Genomic DNA, 21,226 nt, shown 5'->3' on the forward strand with positions numbered 1-21,226 from the left:
CAGGGACCTAGGTTCAATTCCCGCCTCGGGTCACTTTCTGTGTAGAGTTTACACATTCTCCCCGTGTCTGCATGGGTTTCCTCTGGCTGCTTCAGTTTCCTCTCGCAGTCCGAAGATGTGCGGATTAGGTTGATTGGCCATGTAAAAACTGACCCTAGTGTCAGGGGGATTAGCAGGGTAAATATGTGGGGTTACAGGAATAGGGCCTGGGTGGGATTGTGGTCGGTGCAGACTCGATGGGCTGCAAGGATTCTATGGTTCTATAATAAAGACTGAAGAGGTTGTTGGGTTGCATAGGCTGATGATAAGGGACTAACGAGCAGAAGGATTTATTTAACAAACTCCCTGCGTCCATGTCATAGAGTCATGGAGTCATAGATGTTTACAGCATGGAAACAGGCATTTTGGCCCAACTTGTCCATGCCGCCCTCTTTTTTAACCACTAAGCTAGTCCGAATTGCCCGCGTTTGGCCCATATCCCTCTATACCCATCTTACCCATGTAACGGTTTAAACGCTTTTTAAAAGACAAAATTGCACCCGCCTCTACTACTACCTCTGGCAGCTTGTTCCAGACACACATTACCCTCTGTGTGAAACAATTGCCCCTCTGGTCCCTTTTGTATCTCTCCCCTCTCACCTTAAACCTATGCCCTCTAGTTTTTGACTCCCCTACCCTTGGGAAAAGATATTGACTATCTAGTTGAAATATGCCCCTCATTATTTTATAGGCCTCTATAAGATCACCCCTAAGCCTCCTACGCTCTGGGAAAAAAGTCCCAGTCTATCCAGCCTGTACTTATAACTCAAACCATCAAGTCCCGGTAGCATCCTAATAAATCTTTTCTGCACTCTTTCTAGTTTAATAATATCCAAATGTACATGTGACACCCGGTCTACATCTTTCCTTTTAAGTTGGGACAACCAGTACTACAGTAGGACAGCAGTGATAGGTTATAAACTATTTACAATGTACATTGTACAAACTTTGGCAACAGAACATAAACTATTTACAATATGCAGTGCACTGACTTGGCCTGCTACACCAGGTGCATCCTCTTCCTTAAAAAACACAGTCCATTTGTAGACTAGGTGAGTACATAGCCCTTGAACTTTGAATTTAACCTGCTCAGGCACCCTGAACATATGGCTGTTCTTAGGATGTCCGTGGGTTGTTGTCCTCAGGTTGGATGGCAACAAGTGTCCTTGTGGTGTGTCCAATGGCAGCAGGGCTAGTTGTACTGGCCTGGGGATGGGCTTCCATTTCCATCAGTGTAGAGGACACAGATTGCAGACTTGTAGTGTTGTGCTGGTTCAGGTACTTGCATCAGGTGATGCATGTTCCTGATGTAGACAGCACATAGCTGTTTGGTTGTGGAGCATAGCTACGTATCACTGACAGTTTGTTGTGGCCACATATGGTTTGGATCCTGGCCGTTTAGCCTCTCTCTATAGTCCAGAGTCTGTGGGCATTGTGGCCATAGTACCTTTTACCCCTTCGTCACTTTTGGTCGCAGAAGTGACTTGGTGACAGGGATCATAGTTCTGGTACGCCTGGAGAACATTCTCTGTGCTGACAACAGCAGGCCCATGTCACGGCACGTTTTGCAGGTTGACTAGTACAGCATAAGATTGTGTTATCTCAGTCACATTTCTCAAGGAGATGCTTTGCTAAGTGCTTAAATTCAAATTTAAGTAGAGGGGGCTACTTGTGATGTGCTCAAAGTCCCATGTTTGTGACAATTCCTTGAACTACTCCGGGGAATACTATGTGTGGCGATGTGACTCTTGAGCTTGCCAATGACTGTGTTGCTTTTCAGCTTGGGAAAATAGTCAATTTCATACCAGCCAGAGTACAAGCCAACCAGGACCAAGTGCTGTTTTCCATTTCATTCAAATATATCTGCCGCCGTGAGCGACTATGGGAGTTCTGGGCACTCATGCAGGTACGGTGGTTCTTTGGTTTGATGAAGCTTGACCAAGTTGCACGGTGCACATCTGAGCATTTCCCTCTCTATGTCCACATATATGGAGGGCCAGTACGAGGATCCCTTTGCCCGGCACCTTGTTGCTTCCAATCTTGGGTGCCCTTGATGGACTTGTTGGGTTTAGTACCTCTGCAGAGAGGTGGGCATGATGAATCACTGGCCATGCAGTATCAATCCCTCTTGCATGGTTAACTTCTCTCTCATTGAGAAGAATGTGTGCAGTTTGTTGGGAAGCTGCTTTGATTGCTCGGGCCTGTCTTTCATAGTAACATCATGGAGCTGCATGCATATGAGAACCGTCTGTAGAGCAGCTTTGAGTTTGTCATTTCTACAAAAGTATTTAAATTGCCATGATGTCAAGTCCTCCTCACAATCTGCTTGGTCAGTGGTGGGTAGATAAGCCCTGAAGAGGGCATCAATAAGGTAAAGCACCTTACCGCACTTGTAGATCACACTGAGGTTGTGGCGTTGTAGCTTGAGCATCATACGCTACATTCATGATGATGCAGTAGGAAGAGGCTTTTTGAGAATAGTTGAGTGTCTGGCGATCAGTTTCAACATTGGCAGGGTGGCCATAGATGAAATCATGAAATTTCTGACAAGCAAAGACGAGGGCAAGGAGTTCCTTCTCAATCTGGGTATAGCGAGTTTCAGTGTTAATGAGGACTTTTGATATGAAGTCCACTAGTTTGACATTCTGAATGCAGACTACTCAGACTGCTGGGAGGTATCTGCTGATAAAAGTATAGGTACTCGAAAGTTGAAGTATCATAACACTGGAGGGGCTGAGAGTTCCTGCTTGAGATTGTTTAATACAGTGGCGTGATGCTCCTCCTAACACCATTCTGTATCTTGGTGAGGAGCTTATGCAGCGGTTCAGTCACTTCATTGCAGCAGGGAAAGAACTTGCGTAAATAATTTATTATACTAAGGAAACGCTGCAAGGTTTGCTTGAACTCAGGAGTGGACATTTTCCGTATAACCGTCAACTTCTCTGCATCTAGCTTCACACCATCGGCTATGAGTAGATGACCTCATAAGGAACCTGGTTGACCCTGAATCTGCATTTAGCAGGTTGAGCTTCAACTGTATAGTCCTGATTCTGTTGAGGACCAAATGTAAATGTGCATCATGTTCTTGTGTCATACAACTCCAGACCAGGATGTCATCGATGATGATTTCACAGGGTTATCTCACAAAGTGATGCTCCATGCATCATTGGAAGACCTCACTACCAGTGGAGATCCTATTTGGTCATGCGAAGGAAACGGTATATGCTTACCGGAGACATGAACATAGTGAGTTTCGAGGATTCTTCATCCAACCGGATTTACCAAAACCCACATTTCACAACCAAGATACTGAAAACCTTAGGGTTGAGCATGTTGGCTATAATCTGTTTAACCATCTTCAATTCGCTGACTACTTTCTGTTTCATTGCAAGGAGCATTCTCTTTGGAGCACAGGCAGCGGGTATTACTGAGTCATCCAAACTCACATGATCTACAAAGACCATCTGGTACATCAAGTCCACATTCGTTCAGCCAGGCTGCAAGAGGGCAACATGACCATCAGAATTCTTCACTTGCCAGCAGGCATATAAGAAAACATTTTTTTTATTTTAATGCCAATGGCAGCTTGTCAGTATCATCTTAACACAACTAGTGAACTTGATTTCACTATGAGGTGACAAATTCCCAATCCTGGGGACATAGGGCTCCACCACAAAAACAACTTGACATTAGCCTTTTATTATGAGATCACAATGAAAAAAATGTTCTCAATATTATTTTCTTTGGAGGTCCAACCACAATCCTAACCTGAACTCCAGCTGGGTTGGGTTGGGTTCCCAAAGCACTGACAACAAGGAATTATAACGACGAATAGTTTCAGCAAAATGGTATGCTTGGCTATGAACCATCACCAATGAAATTCTGATCCCAACAAAAACCATTAGTATTATATGTTACATCGTGCCATTCAGCCCAACAAGTCGACGTTGGCATTTACTCTCGACCAAGTAAACAGTCTGAATCACAGTTACCAGCCCTGTTTCCATGTCTTTAATTTCCCCTTCCTTACATTCAACTATCCAATCCAATTACATTAGATTGGATAGTTGAATGTAAGGAAGGGGAAATTAAAGACATGGAGACATTGAAAAATGCTGTTGCAATTACAGCTGACTTACAATGGAGGCAGCATCAGAAAGTCTGAGGAAATTCAGAGCTAGATTTTCTGCATCAACCACTCACTTCGGAGGGGAATTCCACAGCTTCACATCTCTGCTAATTTAAGAGAGACTTTGGCCTGTTTATTTTAATAAGTCATAGAAATCATAGAAACCCTACAGTGCAGAAGGAGGCCATTCGGCCCACCGAGTCTGCACCGACCACAATCCCACCCAGGCCCTACCCCCACATATTTACCCGCTAATCCCTCTCACCTATACATCTTAGGACTCTAAGGGGCAATTTTTAACCTGGCCAATCAACCTAACCCACACATCTTTGGACTGTGGGAGGAAACCGGAGCACCCAGAGGAAACCCATGCAGACACGAGGAGAATGTGCAAACTCCACACAGTGACCCGAGCCGGGAATCGAACCCGGGACCCTGGAGCTGTGAAGCAGCAGTGCTAACCACTGCGCTACCGTGCCGCCCTATAAGTGTTCAAACAATGGAACTCAGGAGCTTATTTTATGGTTTCATTAATCTGAGAATTGTATACTTCCTTCAGCAATGGAGAGCAATCTGTCCCCAATTGTGACATATTAACTTTCCAATCACTGTTCTTTTACATTGGGATCATTGCATGGATGTTTGCAAGAACTGAATTTCAACAGGATGGTGGCAGCAGTGATCAATGCAAGACATTGTAGTTCAATATAATGAAGTTTCTGTAAGCCTGACATTACACAGCTCTGAAAAATGCCTTGCTCCCAGCTGCTCTCACTGTTGGTCAGCAAAATGCCAAAAGCCAATATTCAGCACAATCCAATCTTCCCCGCCCTTTCCACCAACACACATTAACCTTTTCTGACGTTTCCTGAAGAACTACAACATCACCATAACTCAAAATGGTGATAATGTTACAGATAACAACAAGGAGGATCTGTAGCATTGCCTAGAAATGTAATTACTGGATTATTACAGAAAATAGAATTTATAAGCATTTTAGAAACTGTAGAAAAGATGAAACATTAAATTGCTATAAAAGTACTCTTTCTATGGCTCAGATTTAATTAATAGGCATTTTGTTACAAATGCATTTTACTTTCATTTCTAAGTATGCTGAATGCCTCCCTGGTAATAGTCTGAGATTAAACCAGTTTGTTTTCAACCTTGGTGTTGATTCCAAAATTACCTTTTCACCATATATTTGTGTCTTCATTAAGACCACCTATTCCCACCTCAGTAGCATCGCCTGATTTTGCTCCTGTCTCACCTCATCTGTTGTTGAAACTCTCATCCAAGCCTATGTTCCCTGTAGGCACGACCATTCCAATACACTCCTGGCTGTTCTCCCACATACTCCAATCTGTAAATGAGAGATCAATCAAATCTCTGCTGCCCATGTCTTAACTTGCAGCAAGTCTTGTTACCTTATCCACTGTGCTTGCTGACCTAGCTCCCAGTCAAGCAGCATCTTGATTTCAAAACTCTCATCAATGTTTTCAAATCCCCCCATCGCTTCACCGTTCCCTATCTCTGCAACCACACAACCCTCCAAGGTATCTGCACTCCTGCAATTCTGGCCTTTTGCACATTCCCAATTATAACTCCTCCATCTGTGCCTGTCTTCAGATGTCTAGGCTCCAAGCTCTGGAATTCCCTCGATAAACCTCTCTGTCTCTCTACCTCACCATCCTTCTTTAAAGCACTACTTAAAACATACCTCTTTGACTAAGCCTTTGGCCATCTGACATAATACTTCCTTTGTGGCTCATTTTTACACTTCTTTTGAAAATATTCCTGTTATGCACCTTGGGACATTTCATTGTTAAAGGGCATGATATAAATGTAAGTTGTTATTTTACAGCCTGATCAACTTGACAACTTGATACACACCAGCCTGATCAACTTGACAAAATGCCTTAGGACATGTTGTTACATTGTTATTGTGTCATTGGCAGCATTCCATTTTTTAAGACAATAGTTTGCACTGTGCTGGTCAGCTCTGTGTTAAGGAATCCCATGCGGGCATGGCAGTTTCTGCCATTTGCTGTTGCAGAAGACAGTGGGCTGAGAAGGCCATTTCTTGGAGCCCTCTTCTCAGCCAGCTCAGCTTTCTGTTCCTGCTGGGTTCTTCCGTGTCCCTCCAGGTCCCCAGATATCATGGCCATTAGTAACTGTAGCCCAGTTGCCACTGTCAATGTCTACCATCTTCATATTCCATTTCAGGAGTCCTTGTAGTGGAGGTATGGATGCCCTGAAGGCTATGACCCAGTGGCCAGTTCACCGGGTGAAAGCCTTTGAGTATGTGACTGTCATCCATTCCATGGACATTGCTGAGCCAATGCACACATTGCTGGCTTAGCAATAAGGGCATTCTGATGGAATTAGCACACTATATGATCTCTAAGTTGATGATTATGACCTTCCAAGAGATGTCAGGGATATGTCTGAGGCAGCAAAGTGGAATTTGTTCAGCCTTTTCTCCTGTCAAACGCATGTTGTCTAGGTCTCACTACTGTAGGGGATTGCGCTGAGGATGTAGGCTTGGTAGATTCACAGTTTGGTGGTCTCAGTCAAGTTGCTCAAAACCCTCTTACTTAACTTTGATATAATAGATGCAGCTTTTGCAATGCATTTATTGATTTCTGTATCAAGTGACTGACTGTTGTGACTAGATATGCAAAGCTATCCAGCATCGTATTGTCAATGCTATTAGACAACAGAATGGCAACATCCTGAACTAATCAGATCCTTCCTAAATGCCCAGATTCTCATCTCCTCCACACGTTGCCTTCACAGTGGCTGTGATGGGGATGAGACCATTTCCACCTCCTTCTCGAATATGCCTTTGTAAAGAAGGTCTGGAGAAAGATGGAGTGGTTTTTGTCGAGTTTTATTTTGAGCAGCTCCGTGAAGCAGGACTTGGTGCTCCACGCCCAGGGATGCACATGGAGACAAACATCAACTGCATCTGGAAGATCATCAACTCGGTGAAAGACGCTCTTTGGTCTGCCCGATACTTGTTAGTCTTCCAGTGCAAAGAATTGTCCATGACCGAGTATTGCAGACAGGCACATTTCAAGGTCCAAGACTACCTGCTGAAGGATGTACAAATGTTTGGGGAGCTATTGGAGAGGCACAATGGGGAAAGATTGCTGTATAAGGCCTTTAGCAATCGTGCACTAAGGGGCTAGAAATTGTATAGAAACAATACAATAGAACCAATTATTCACATTGAACATATACAGTGAATATTACATGGACCACAATTGTATTGAATCACCTCAGAGTGCAACATGACTGATGTAGATAATTTGAATATCATTGCAATCTCTGTGGTGGTTATTTTGAAATGTTTTGCAATGTTCTTTTAGATATTTTGTGAGGAAAGTATATTTGTGCAAAAAAAACCCTGAGTCGGAAGGTTGGGTGAGAAAGGTGAAGAGGGGCAATCCAATGCTAATTGCCACTCCACGGAAGTTATGGGCCAATGTGTTTAATAAACATGCAATGCTAAGTTAAGGAGTAATAGTACACATTTAAAAACAGTTATTTGTACATTTAACTATAGCACTATAGTTGCTTTTGGTAAATGAATCATAATAATTGATATTAGGTGACTTTTTCTCACTTTTTTGTTTTTTTTTAATGATGAGAAAGTATTTGCTGGACTCTGGGGAAGTGCCGGCTGATTGGAAAACAGCTAATGTGACGCCACTGTTTAAAAAAGGAGGTAGACAAAAAGCGGGTAACTACAGGCCGGTTAGCTTAACGTCCGTAGTTGGGAAATTGCTGGAATCCATCATTAAAGAAGAAATAGCAGGACACCTGGAAAAAAATGGTTCAACCAAGCAGACGCAGCATGGATTCATGAAGGGAAAGTCGTGTTTGACGAATTTACTGGATTTTTATGAAGATGTAACGAGTGCGATTGACAGAGGGGAACCAGTGGATGTGGTGTTTTTGGATTTCCAGAAGGCGTATGATAAGGTGCCTCACAAAAGGTTGCTGCAGAAGATTAAGGTACACGGAGTTGGGGGTAAAGTGTTAGCGTGGATTGAGGATTGGCTATCTAACAGGAAGCAGAGAGTTGGAATAAATGGGTGCTTTTGGTGACTAGTGGCGTGCCGCAGGGATCGGTGCTGGGGCCTCAACTGTTTACCATATACATAGACGATCTGGAGGAGGGGACCGAGTGTAGGGTAACAAAGTTTGCGGATGACACAAAGATGAGTGGGAAAGCGAATTGCGTGGAGGATGCAGAAAGTCTGCAGAGAGATTTGGGCAGGCTAAGTGAGTGGGCGAGGATCTGGCAGATGGAGTATAACGCTGACAAGTGTGAGGTTATCCACTTTGGAAGGAATAATAGTAAAATGGACTATTATTTAAATGGTGAAAAATTACAACATGCTACTGTGCAGAGGGACCTGGGGGTCCTTGTGCATGAATCGCAGAAACTCAGTTTGCAGGTGCAGCAGGTGATCAAGAAGGCAAATGGAATGTTGGCCTTTATCGCGAAGGGGATGGAGTATAAAAGCAGGGAGGTCTTGCTGCAATTGTACAAGGTACTGGTGAGGCCGCAACTAGAGTACTGTGTGCAATTTTGGTCCCCTTGTTTGCGAAAGGATATATTGGCCTTGGAGGGAGTACAGAGAAGGTCACCAGGTTGATGCCGGAGATGAGGGGGTTAGCTTATGAGGAGAGATTGAGTAGATTGGGCCTGTACTCGTTGGAGTTTAGAAGGCTGAGGGGAGATCTTATAGAGATATATAAGATAATGAAGGGGCTAGACAGGGTAGAGGCAGAGAGATTCTTTCCACTTAGAAAGGAAACAAGAACTAGAGGACACAGCCTCAAAATAAGGGGGAGTCAGTTTAGAACAGAGTTGAGGAGGAACTTCTTCTCTCAGATGGTAGTGAATCTCTGGAATTCTCTGCCCATTGAAGCAGTGGAGGCTACCTTGTTAAATATGTTTAAGTCACAGGTAGATAGATTTCTGATCAATAAGGGAATTAAGGGTTATGGGGAGCGGGCGGGTAAGTGGAACGAAACCACTATCAGATCAGCCATGATCTTATTGAATGGCGGGGCAGGCTCGAGGGGCTAGATGGCCTACTCCTGCTCCTATTTCTTATGTTCTTATGTACTTAAGTAATGTCAAGCAGCGGGTTCCTAGTCTCGGTGTTGAGGGCAGGAAAGTTGAAGGTAAGGAAGACACGCACCCTTTTTTGTGGCACTAACTGCCACAAAGCAGTTAAGTTCAAAGGTCTAGCCACTTTGAGAAGCTGTGAAGAAGGAAAGTTTGTAAAGCAAGCAGACAATGTATGGGGGTTTGGGGGGGATCAGGTAGTCACTGGGGGGATCATTGGGGGTGATCAATGGAGGGAGGTTGTCAGTGGGGCAGGTGATCAGTGGAGGATTGGGGAGGTCAGTAGGTGGGATGAGGGTGTAGTTTGGGGATGGGATGTAGTCAGGAGCTGCCGGTGTAGTTGGGAGGTGGGGAAGGTGGTCTGGGGAGTCGGGGAGTAGCTGGGGATGGGGGGATAATATGGTGGTCCTGTGGGTGTTCAGGGCATGGGGAGAGTGATCAGGGGGTGGGGTATTTGAGGATCATGAGTAGTTGGAGGGACTCGTGGGGGGTTGAGGGATGGGATGGTATAGTCGGGTGATGGCACTATAGTTTGGGGTTGAGGAATAGTCAGGGGGTGGGAAGGGGATTCAGGGTGGGGTGGGGTGGGGGAATATTTAGAGGTGTGGAGGGTAGACGGGGAGAGATGGTTCTGTGGTGGGTTAGACGGTCCTGCGGTGGGTGGGGAAGTGAGTGGGCAGTGAGAGGGTGGGGGTGGGAAGGGCAGTTGAAGCGGTCCTGTGGGAGTGGAGGGCATCTCTTGGGGGTGTCAGTGCTATAGTTATCCAGTAATTAGAGATGGTTTTAATTCTTTTAACTTTTTCTGGGTAGCTATCACTGTGAGACAGTCAGAACCATCCAAAGTTAGTGATTTAAGTTGCAGTATCAGATAGTTCCCATTGAGGGCAATTGCCTAATGGAAGTTTGATCTTCCATTGCCGTGAAGTCATTGCATGATGACCTCTGGGGTTGGGGGAGGGTATTGCAGGGGGCTCCCCAATGCAGCTTTGGGCTCCCCCCAGGTATGATGCACTGGCAACGGAAGTTATGGTCACTGTTTTTGAAATGTAGTCATTGTTTTTATGCAATTGCAGAGCACAACAAAAATAATAACCACAAACTGCATTTATCCAGCACTTTTAACATAGAAAAACTTCTTTAAGGCACTTCACAGAGGCATAATCAGACACAAAATATACTGGCCAGAATTTTCTGGCTGTTCACTCCGCCGTTGCTGCAAGCAAGGATGGAGAATATGGCACTTAGCCAAATCTCTGTTCACTGTAGCAGGATAGAGAATCCCGCTGGCTTGAATGGCCAGAAAATTCTGACTACTGAGTCAAAGGGAATATTAGGAGCCACTGTTATGACCAGGTGCAAACACATGCCAGCCTTTTCTTTCCCACTCCTTGATGGATTGTAACAGGGTTTTTTGAAATATAGAAGGATGAATGTATCAATTCAGTGTCCCGTATTTTAACTGTTTACATTTAAACACAAAGGGGTTAGTTTTTATTGAGTAAAGGAATAAAAATATTTTAAAAAGGTAAACGCATGTTCCAACCTTTGCAATATACACAGCATGCAAAATTCTAAGTTATGCAGCAGAGGAATTTAACTTTTGAACAAATTAAGATTCAGTGATGAAAGGCAAAAAATAGTTCACTGTTTATGAGAACTCCACTGTTGTTCCTGGCTGACAGTTTTTAAAAAAATGGTTGCCTTGAAATTCCAGTGGGGTTGCTGCAAATGCATAACGGCAATTTATGGAGACAATGGGTGGGATTCTCTGGCCACATTCGCCCCAACCCCCCCACCGCTCCCCCTCCCCCCCCCCCCCCCCCCCCGCCCCCAGACCCTATGATTCCCGTGGAGGGCAGGACAGGAGAATTCCCCCCAATCTCTTTTAAATTGTAGTTGTCTTTTTCAAAGGTTGGTGCAGTTGCACCTGAAGCTCCTTTCAATTGAAATTCTCTATCTCTGTGATGGATTCCAAAATGTACTAGAGATAGGATCTTCAACTTGAGAACAGCAGGGAGAGAGATGGTGTTACTGCTCCATTTGCAAACTTTTTTAGACTGCCAAAAAGAACCAAGTTGTAATAAAAGACATTTCAAAATGATGATTCTGGTCACCTCACTCTCTCCATAAAGATTTCAGTTTTCCACAAATGGTAATTGATTAGCTCATGTTTGGACAGACTTGGTTTTTGTTATGGGCTAGGTGATTAGTTTTTTTTAACTGTCCCAGCCATCACTTCTGAATGGACCATTCTTTCCTGTGGGATGAGCTAGGGTGACCATATCAATACCTTCAATAGAGTCATTGTCCCTGTGAACTTTCTGTCTTTGCCTGATGGCTTCAAATGCAGCTTGATAAAAATGTAAATGTTGAGAGCCAGTTATATGTTTCAGTTCACTTGTTAAGTAATTATTGACATCAAGTGAGAAATTCAATAGGAGGTTTTTTTGGGAATTCACACTGGAAACTCCCAGATACTGACCAATTTATAATTGCAAATGTGTCAGGTGACCTATGGCAGCCATCTTAAGTCAGTCTATTTGCTTGCTTTAAGTCATTTTGTAGAGATTCAATATATATCTGACCAACTGATTAAATTAAAGATTAATATCCCAGATGCACATATCATAGCATCATGACATGATGATTAAACATTTGATCAAATAGGTGACTTTTAACTTAAAAGAGGAAAGAGAGCTTGAGAAGGAGAGTGGCTTGTGTGGGTCTTCGGGGGGCGGGGGGGGGGGGGTGGGGGGTGGAGGCTACAAAGCTAAAGGCATGACCACAAAAGGTGGGGATAAATGGATTTCAAGATGCACAAGAGGACAGAGTTGAAACAATACAGAGTTCTCAGAGAATTATAGGGCTGAAATAATTACAGAGATAGAAAGGGACAAGGCCATGGAAGCATTGGAACATAAAGTTGAGAATTTATGTATGAGTTATTGAGGAGTGATTGTATGTCAGTAGCAAATGGATAATGGGTGATTTGGAATTGGTGAGGAATAAGATATTGGTTTTGAATGAGCTCAAATTAAAAAGGGTGGAGGATGGGAGATTAGCCATGGGACATTAGAACATTGCTATAGTCTGATAATGAAGTGACAAAGGCATGAATGATGGTTTGAGTAATGGCTATACTGAGATGGGGCAGTAATAGATGATGCAATGGAGGTGGAAGTAGGCAGTCTTTGTGATGGATGAATATGAGGCTGTAAACTGAGCTCTGGGTCACATTGAGGTTCAACCGGGGACAGTGGCTGATGAAGTGGTGTGGAATCTATGGCAAATGCAGCTCCCTGTTATGCAGCTCAAGGCAGTATTTATGGTCTTTCCAAAGTTTAATTGGAGGAAATTGTGGCTCTTCCATGGCTGATAACGGCAATGATTGCCCAGTTATGCTGGACTTGATGTCTACTTGCCATACATAGTACATAGATAGGCAAAGTTCCTGCGCCATTGAGCACCCATGTATTATACATACACTAGGCTCATTAAGCTCTAAAAAACACAAAGGCAGTTTCAGCACCTGAACCACTAGAGCTGAGCGCCCATATAAACTGGACAGCGGCCTGTCAGCCATGTTGGTTCCTGTTTATTAAAAGGGAATCTGCATGCTGATCTAATGATTTCACTGCTCATTTAGTGGTATTCTTGGGTTCTAGCAATGAATATATTCACTACTTAAAGCTGTCCCAATCTCTATTCTGCAGTTGTTATGAAAGGCCACAACTTGAAACGTTAACTCTAATTTTCACCCTACTGATGCTGCCAGACCTGCTGAGCATATCCAGCATTTTCTGTTTTTATTGCAATATGCGTTTGCCAAGGAATCCGCTCTGATTAATAAGAACAATAGGTATTTTGCCAACTGTTCTTTTTCTGGAGAAAGAGGGGCAGGATCAGAGGAGGCATAAACCCGGCCTCACTATTCAAGATGGTAGTGACCTGATGTGTCTTACATAATCTCACCCTTGAAAGGGCAACCATCATGGAACCGCAAAAGAACTGACCTCAACCAGTGGCAGAACAGTGTCACCTTTAGTGAGTCTTTGACCTTACAATATACAGGTATCATATTATGAATACAGGATTGTTCTTTTTTCCCTTGTCACATTTCATGAGTCATAAAATTATAAGAAATAAGCAGGCCACTGAGCACCTTGAGTCTGCTCTGTCATTTAATAAGACCATGGCTGATCCTTAACCTCAACTCTCCTGTTTTATCACAGTCCCATATCCCTTGGTTTCCTTAGAGTCCTAACACCTATCAATCATAGCCTTAACCGCATTCAGTGACTAAGCCACAGGAAAATCACAGCAAACTGCAGCAATACAGTGCGAAAAGTGGGAAACCCCTGTTAGTTGTAAGATACTCGAACAAATCAAAGAGTTCTGAGCATTCTCCCTTCATGCTGCTCCATCAATTTTATAGCAAAGTGCTTTTAATATGCCTTGTAAGGCAATATTGTAAAATTAAGCAGAAGAAAATACCATTTAAAATTAAGCAAAGTGTAAACTATACATATCTTGGCAGCCTTTCTGAGCCAAGCAAATTTCTGTCTCATCTGCTTCCAGGATCTGGTTACAGGTGAGATAGTGGTATCTCCATCGAGGCTGCTTTAGTGTTGTGTTCAGGTGTGTACCTTTGGCATTCTCACCTTCGGCTGGGGGACAGCCAAATCTGCCTCCTGAAAAGTTTTCATTTGTCACACTGCTCTTTAAGTAGATGTGAATATATGCATTGTTAGAACCCAAGAATACCATTAAATAATCAGTAAAATCATTGGATCAACATGCAGATTCCCTTGAGAAAAATACACCTATATAATGATGAGCAGCCATTTATGAGTTGCATCACGCTGCCAGTGTTGAACACTCTGTGGGGTTTTACCATAGCTCTACAAGTACATACAATGCCAGCTCCGCTGTATTGGCCCCATTATTTACATACAAATTTTACTGTGAAGTTAAGGATTTAAGTGCAACCTCATACCTTAGCTTCTGATATGGTTAGCTCAACCCGAGCTACGTTCTCCTTCTCTCTGAACAACTGGATTCGGCTCACACGGCCAAATTCTGCCAGAATGGTGGTGAGATTTGTTTTTAGGTCTATAACATGACTGATGCCATGCTGTGGCCCAACTAGCAGTGTCGTTTCTGATTGCTTTGTATCCTGAAAGGGAACAAATTACAAATTTTAACCTGGATGAATCAGTACACCGCACAGTTCATCTTACAGTTTAATGTAAAAAGCTTTCAGTGAAACAATCTCATGAGAACACTTTATAGTTTTAATGTTTGATGACATTAGCTTTATAAATTCTATTGGCAATAAGAGCACATCAATGCATAAAGATTTGTATGAATTTCTCTTTGCAATATCAAATAGTTAATTTATTTTAAATGGTTTAATGCTACTGTTGAAATAGCACAGCAGAATAGCAAATGATAACATGAAGTGGTTCATTTTCAATTTGGGCACAGGTGTGAAACTGATGGTTGTTGATTGACTGCCTACCCTGTCCAATTTAACTTTCCATTGCCTTCAGTGGCGGTTCCACAATGGCCAGTTTTCTCCCTAGGATCCAAAATGATAATGACCCCCATACTTGTCCAATAATAGAAACAACAGACATTTCTTGGCATTTCAATTGCCTTTTTGCAAGCATCATCTGAAGAAACCACAGAAACATTAAAAACAAAGGGTAGGGATTTCATTGGAGCTATCCCACTTCATTTTTGTAACTTCACTGGCAAGTGCAGCAGAGACCCTGTGTAAACACAGAAGGAAGTTCCATTTATAGAACTCCATTTTTTCATTTCAGGATGTCAGATAGCACTTTACAGCCAAGAAGTACTTTTGAAATGCAGTCACTGTTATGGAAAATGTGATCACACACAAAATGGTTGTGGCAGAGAAGATGGAGCAATGAACTTAGATCAGCTCCTAGAAATTTTTTAGGCCAAAGTCTTGGGGAATAAGGACCTTTTTTAAAGAGGGTTTTCACCATTAGTACCATTTGCAAAGAGGGACAGGGTAAAACTACTGGGAATCCAATGCTTTCCCATATCATCTTCTGTGAAAGAGTTGCAAATTAGACTGGAAACTGATATTTGCTCTTATATGGTGCAGGTTCTTACTGCATTGGAGCCTATATTCTTGTATCAAATGTAAACTGGGGGTGTAGCTACCAAACTATGAGTTTCCTTGGCCCTGGTTTGGGATCTGTCAAATGGTGTTTTTGTAGCCAGAATGCTGTGCGTAAGCAGTCTTATTGGCCAATGAAATGGATCCTACCTGTGGTGTCAGGCTTGCATCATGGTTCAGAGACACTGAAGATGTGAAATACATTAATTTGACTTTTCAGCCTTCTTATTAAGACTGCACATTTGCAGGCAACTTTCCTCCAGAACCCTGTTCCACCATAATTTCCAGCCTCCATGTGCAGGTGGGTACCCAAAATATACCTCTAATGACACTGATACATTCTTTTTTTTGCTTCAATTAATTAAGTAACCTCCCCTTTCAACCTGGGTGTTCAACTTTAACAGGGCCAGTCATGGAGGTTGTTGGCTAGGAAATCCTAATAGTGGGAAGTTAGGCTACTGGATTTTCAGACCTAGCGTATCAGCATCAGAAATGAATTAGAAAGAATTCTCACCAACATTAAACTTCTTTTCAGAAGATAATTAAGGGTAAGGAAAGCCACTTCAGCTCTTCCACCCAGAAAGACCCAAAAGAGGGATCTAATTTGGTCTTGGACAATTTCAGGTTTTGCCTCCACTATGCAGTCTGGATCCATTCCAACTGTGCATCACTCTCTGTGAAAAAGTCCTAAATGCATTAATAAGTCTGACACTTTATTCTATTCCATTACACTCAAGTTTCTTCCTTCTCTCCTCAAAACTCCAATCATTGATGTTAAAGATTTGCCGCAAAATCTTTCCAAATGCTTGAATATTTATCTTGTGTCTTGGTGACCACAATTGATTTGGAATGACTTCCACTGACATTTTGGTGTGTATTTCATCATCCTATTGGCTTTGTTGAAAGTTAATCTGAGTATGGTGCAGCTTCAGGACTGGTGTTCAGTAAAGCCACATTCCTAAATCTTATTCAACCTTAGCAACTTCAACACCATTCACAGAGTTTATGGTTCATTTTCTATGTGCAATACAGCTATTCACATCAAATATAATCTATTATTCTCACTTGAATATTTTTTGCAAAGAACTTTATAATTTCAGAGCAAGTGTTCCAAATCCACTACCCTATCTAGTTTGATAGCAGCTGCAGATTTGACCAACTTGCATCAAGTTTCTGAATCCAAGTCATTGATGTAAATCAGAAACAGCATGATCCCTTGGACACCTTACTCAGTTCTTGTCCAAGCCAACACAATTTTCAAACAAACAGCCAGTGTTTTCTGCCCTTCAGCTAATTTCTTATCCATTCCCAAAATTTACCCACAGTTTTGAGCTCAAATAAAGGTTTATTTTGTTCTGAGTGAATGCTATGATAGTAAATGTGGTAAAACATTTTGATTTTGGAACATCTAACTGCATTGTGTAATTTGTGACACAGTCTACCTACTGTACAAGTATAAATCATGATTTACTGAAGATCACCTGATGGAGATGAGCTTTAAGTTTTGAATTTAAAAAAAAACTCAGTTAAGAATGAAAAGCTGCATAGACTGCACTCTCTGCCTTGCTGAAACCATGGTGGGAATTCTCCGGCTGTTCATGCCAGTGGGATTCTCTGGTCCCGCTGCAGGGCACCCCCACCCATGGGCTTCCTGGTGGTGTGGTGTGCCTTCAATGGGAAATCCCATTGATGGCAGCTGGACCAGAGAATCCCATCGCCAGTGAACGGCACCCGTGTGATTGTCATTATCCTGTTACAAAACCTCATCTCAGGGAAACTGAAAACTGTCTGTATCTGGAAACTTGAGAGTTCTGAGAAAGGAGAATGAACATTAGTGAGAATGTTCAGGGATTTACTGGGACTAGTGATGTCCCTTCACACAAAGGAACATCAGATTGGCAGTGCCAAAACCCAGCAAATTTTGTCCTTTTCTTGTGAAGTCTTTTCTTCTCTGAGGAGATCCTATCAAGTGTGTGTGCATACACGTGTGTGTCACTTGTGACATTTCACTAGTCACAGCCTGCGAACTTGAAATTGTCCCCATTCTTTGCTAACTTTCTGTATTCCTTGTCACAGTACACTCAAGTCTCTCTGAACATAAAAGTTAAAAGCTTTGTGCCTTTTAAAAAACATTCTATGATTCTGTAGCAGTGTGTTGATGGTGATGGTTGGGGATGGGGGTGGGGGTGTTCTTCTGCGATCTTCCGCAACCTCTGACTTTGTAACTTTGCACTCTGCGTGCGTTTGGATGCTGGACCCTGTACTCTGTGTTGCCATGGTGGCTGTTGACTGGGCCAGGTGTAACCCTGCTGACTTTGGGATTGGAGAGCATTTTGGCAGGCTCACAAGGTGGTGGGGCCAGTGCTATTGGCAAAGCCAGTGCCTAGGGCACGAAAAAGAGAAGAGCTGGCTCAGAACTGTTCCGATCAGAAGGTAAGCACTCAATGTGTTTAAATATTTTGTACCTTAAAATAATTTTTTTGAAATCTTAATATGTTTGGTAATAAAGATTCACTGAACTGGAGGTGGCATGCATTCAGTGTGCTTTTTCTGGCATTATATTTTGGTGTAGTTAGTAGGATTCCACAATGCGGGCACCAAATCCGAGCAAGTTTTTCAGGTATTTTTGTGGCCAACTAGATCCAGGACAGCAGCATCGCAGCTGACACTTTCATAGCTAAACATCTTGTGAAACTCTCAATGTCTTTAATCATGTCTGAGGAGATGGAATAGCACTTGGCAGAGATGGTGTGTATGGTTGAGCAACTGAAATTGGCGAGGTTGATGAAGAAGACCAAAGTAGCTCCAGCTCTAACATTGGCACAGAGACTTCAAGGAATGAAGTTGAAAATTTTAGGGCTCCCAATGTGTCTACCCTTAACTTAGCAGAAGAAGTTGGGATATCTCTTTATGCATGCTCTAAGAAAGAAACTGGATCAATTTGAAGGGAGACTAAAAAATGTCAAGAGTTCCTTTGGCTGAAGACTGAATTGAGTGAGGATGCTCAGATGGTCATGGCATCCAAGTATCGTAATGGGAGTGAACATGTAGCATTCCAGATGGAGCATCCATTTGGAAAAGCCCCTCGAGAAATAGTAAGGGGAGGTGTTGATACCCAAAAGAACCCACAACTGATCTTTTAAGTCCTGACAAGGGTGTTTCGGTGATAGCAATAGTCTGCCACAGCTGCAGTAGAAATTCTACAAGTACATGCACTCTGAGGGAGAGGTGTCATCTTAGCAACTCTGGAATTTGTAAACCTGTTTGACCAAATCATCCTCCTGAATCCCTCCTTCAAACTAACAAGGGAAACTCAGTTGAAAAGGGACTAAACAGTAAGGGATGTAAGTGTTCAGTTAGAGCTGAATGGCCTCATCAGCATTAAGCCCCAGCTGTCCTTCTTTGACACACATGGTCACATTTACAAGATCATGGGAAAATACAAGATTATGAAGACCAGGAATGAGGCCACTGTCAAGAGAGGTGACTGCTGGTGTCGATGGAGATATAAGCATCAGGCTGAAGAGACAAATGAAGGAAATTGCTACAGAGCAAACTCAGATCCAATCTTTGCTGTCTTATCTCCAAAACAAATCTCAAGTTCAATCATGTTCAAGAGATACTTCAAGGTACTGCTGGAATTTCAATGATGTTGGGTATTTTAAATGAGACCGCCTTCTGCAACCACAGATCCTACAAGCAATAGGAACAGAAACCTCATCAAGTGCAACTGCATTCCCCCTCCCTCATCCGATAAGATACAGGTCTGGCAAAAGTAATGGAAATGCTGGTGCTGTCAGCCAGAAGATGGAAGGGAACACAGCTCTGCCATGCAGGATTTGTTGAAGTGCCACCTGAAGTGCTTATGAATTAAATCCAAACCAGATTGAGAAGAGACAAACACAGTCTTCTCTTTGCCATCTATCTCAAAGGAGGACCTCAGCTTCAACTTGTTGATGAAGGCATCAGTGGACTTCAAGTCTACTGGAAAACTGAACATCTACCTACCTGACCCTACCTAATGAAGGAGTCCAAACATATATGTCAATGGTTGAGGTGCTGAAAAAGGATCAGGGAGGATGGTGTTCTGTCAACCGGTCCATGGCAATGAGAGAGAGGTGAAGCAACTCAATCTTCCTAACAGTCTTAAGCTTCAAGTGTTGAAAGGAGTTCTTGATCAGCTGGGGCAATCAAGCATTGGAAAAGCACTGCTATCAAGAAAGCAGTGTTACTAGCCCAGGATGGATGCTGATACAGCCAATTATTGTCAGAAATGTATGTGGTGTACTCTGGTCAAAGTAGAGAAGTGGTTTCAAAGCAGCATGTGATCCCTGACTGCTGCTAGGTTGTTGGAAGTACTCACTATTGATTTGGGGCTGCGATTGAGGGGGAGCCCAGCACATGATTTATGTCATTTGCAAACTTGGAAATTTTGCTTCCCATACTCAAATTCCAGGTTGTGAACATGTGTTAATATAGATTCTGGAGGAACTTCTACATGCTTCCTTCATTTGAAAAATTACTATTCACTCTGCTTTCTACCTCTTATCCAATTTAGTATCCATGCTATCACTGCCCATTTAATCCCATGCGCTTCAATTTGCTAGTAAGCCTATTATGGGATGCTTTATCAAATGCCTCTGAAACTCCATAGATATATCAATTACCTTCATCAACCCTCTCCATTACGTCACCTAAGAACCAAATCAAACTTGTCAGATATGGTTTGTCTTTAGCAAATCCCTTATCGGCTATCATTATCTAACCTGTATTTTTCCAAAATGTTTCATGGTTTCTACAAGTTTCCCCATCATAGCAGTGGCTGACTGGTCTGCAGTTACCAGGTTTATCCCTCGGTGGTATAATTTCACCTTTTTTTCCTGTGTAGGTCTAGGCAGAGAGTGTTGACAGGGTACACTACAATGGGGCATTGCCAATGAACTTGTTCCTATTTCACCCAAAATCCTTAAATGCTTATGTCTAGCAGGGGCCTCTGTGCTGCCAATGGAAGCAGGATTTTGATCTCCTGAACCGAGAAGAACTGAGACCATTGTAACCTCTATAATAGCTCCAACTCAGAACTGGATAACATAGCATAAGAGCTGCTCAAGCCAGGGGACCTTCTTGGTCTGTGCAGCTAAGCTACGACTAAACTGGTTCAACTACATTAAGCCATCAACAGAACAGGATTGGAGTAAGTTACGAGTTTGTGTGACTTGCTGTTAGGAGTTAACAGATGAATAGATGGTTTATTGGTAACATTACCAGCACAACAGAGTTAAAAAGTCCCCCTGGATACAGTGGGAGTTCGTTCAGGATCCGCAGGTACTGCAGTTTGGCTTGTATTGCAGAGATCTGTATGAAATATATAACAGGTCACTGAGGCTTTCAGCAAATTATTACCTACAATGAACAAAGTCTAAAGAAATTCTTGCTAAACAAATAAGCCATTTGCAGTTATTTGTGGGAACTCCAGCAAACTATGATGTCAAAAAGCTCTAAACTTTATATCAATCATTGTGCAAATGATATAAAAGAAACATAAAATATTTTAGAACTTAGTTGACAAAAATATTCTGGGAAAATGTTTACAAGAGATTCTTCTTCATCATGCAACATTGCATTTAAATAAAATTAGATAGCAGATATATCAGAGTTTATGACAGCATCTTTTTGACAAGTGCACAACAAACTCAGTGTAATAGAGCAATTGTCTAAGTGGGGCTCTGTAGTTTCAGTTTTAATTATAGCTTTTCTGATG

At 42.5% G+C, this 21,226-nt stretch overlaps 1 protein-coding gene across 1 annotated transcript in view; it reads right to left on the reverse strand.

Moving 5' to 3' along the window:
- Positions 1–21,226, reverse strand: part of frmpd3 (FERM and PDZ domain containing 3) — a 191,949-nt gene that overhangs the window by 33,941 nt on the left and 136,782 nt on the right. Inside the window, exons 11-12 of the mRNA XM_078212052.1 lie at positions 20,731–20,820; positions 14,311–14,490 (exon numbers count right to left, since the gene is read on the reverse strand). Coding sequence (XP_078068178.1) covers positions 14,311–14,490; positions 20,731–20,820 — 270 coding nt within the window. The remainder of the gene's footprint in view (positions 1–14,310; positions 14,491–20,730; positions 20,821–21,226) is intronic.

The sequence above is a fragment of the Mustelus asterias genome, chromosome 4, assembly GCF_964213995.1.
Source record: "Mustelus asterias chromosome 4, sMusAst1.hap1.1, whole genome shotgun sequence".
NCBI lineage: Eukaryota > Metazoa > Chordata > Chondrichthyes > Carcharhiniformes > Triakidae > Mustelus > Mustelus asterias.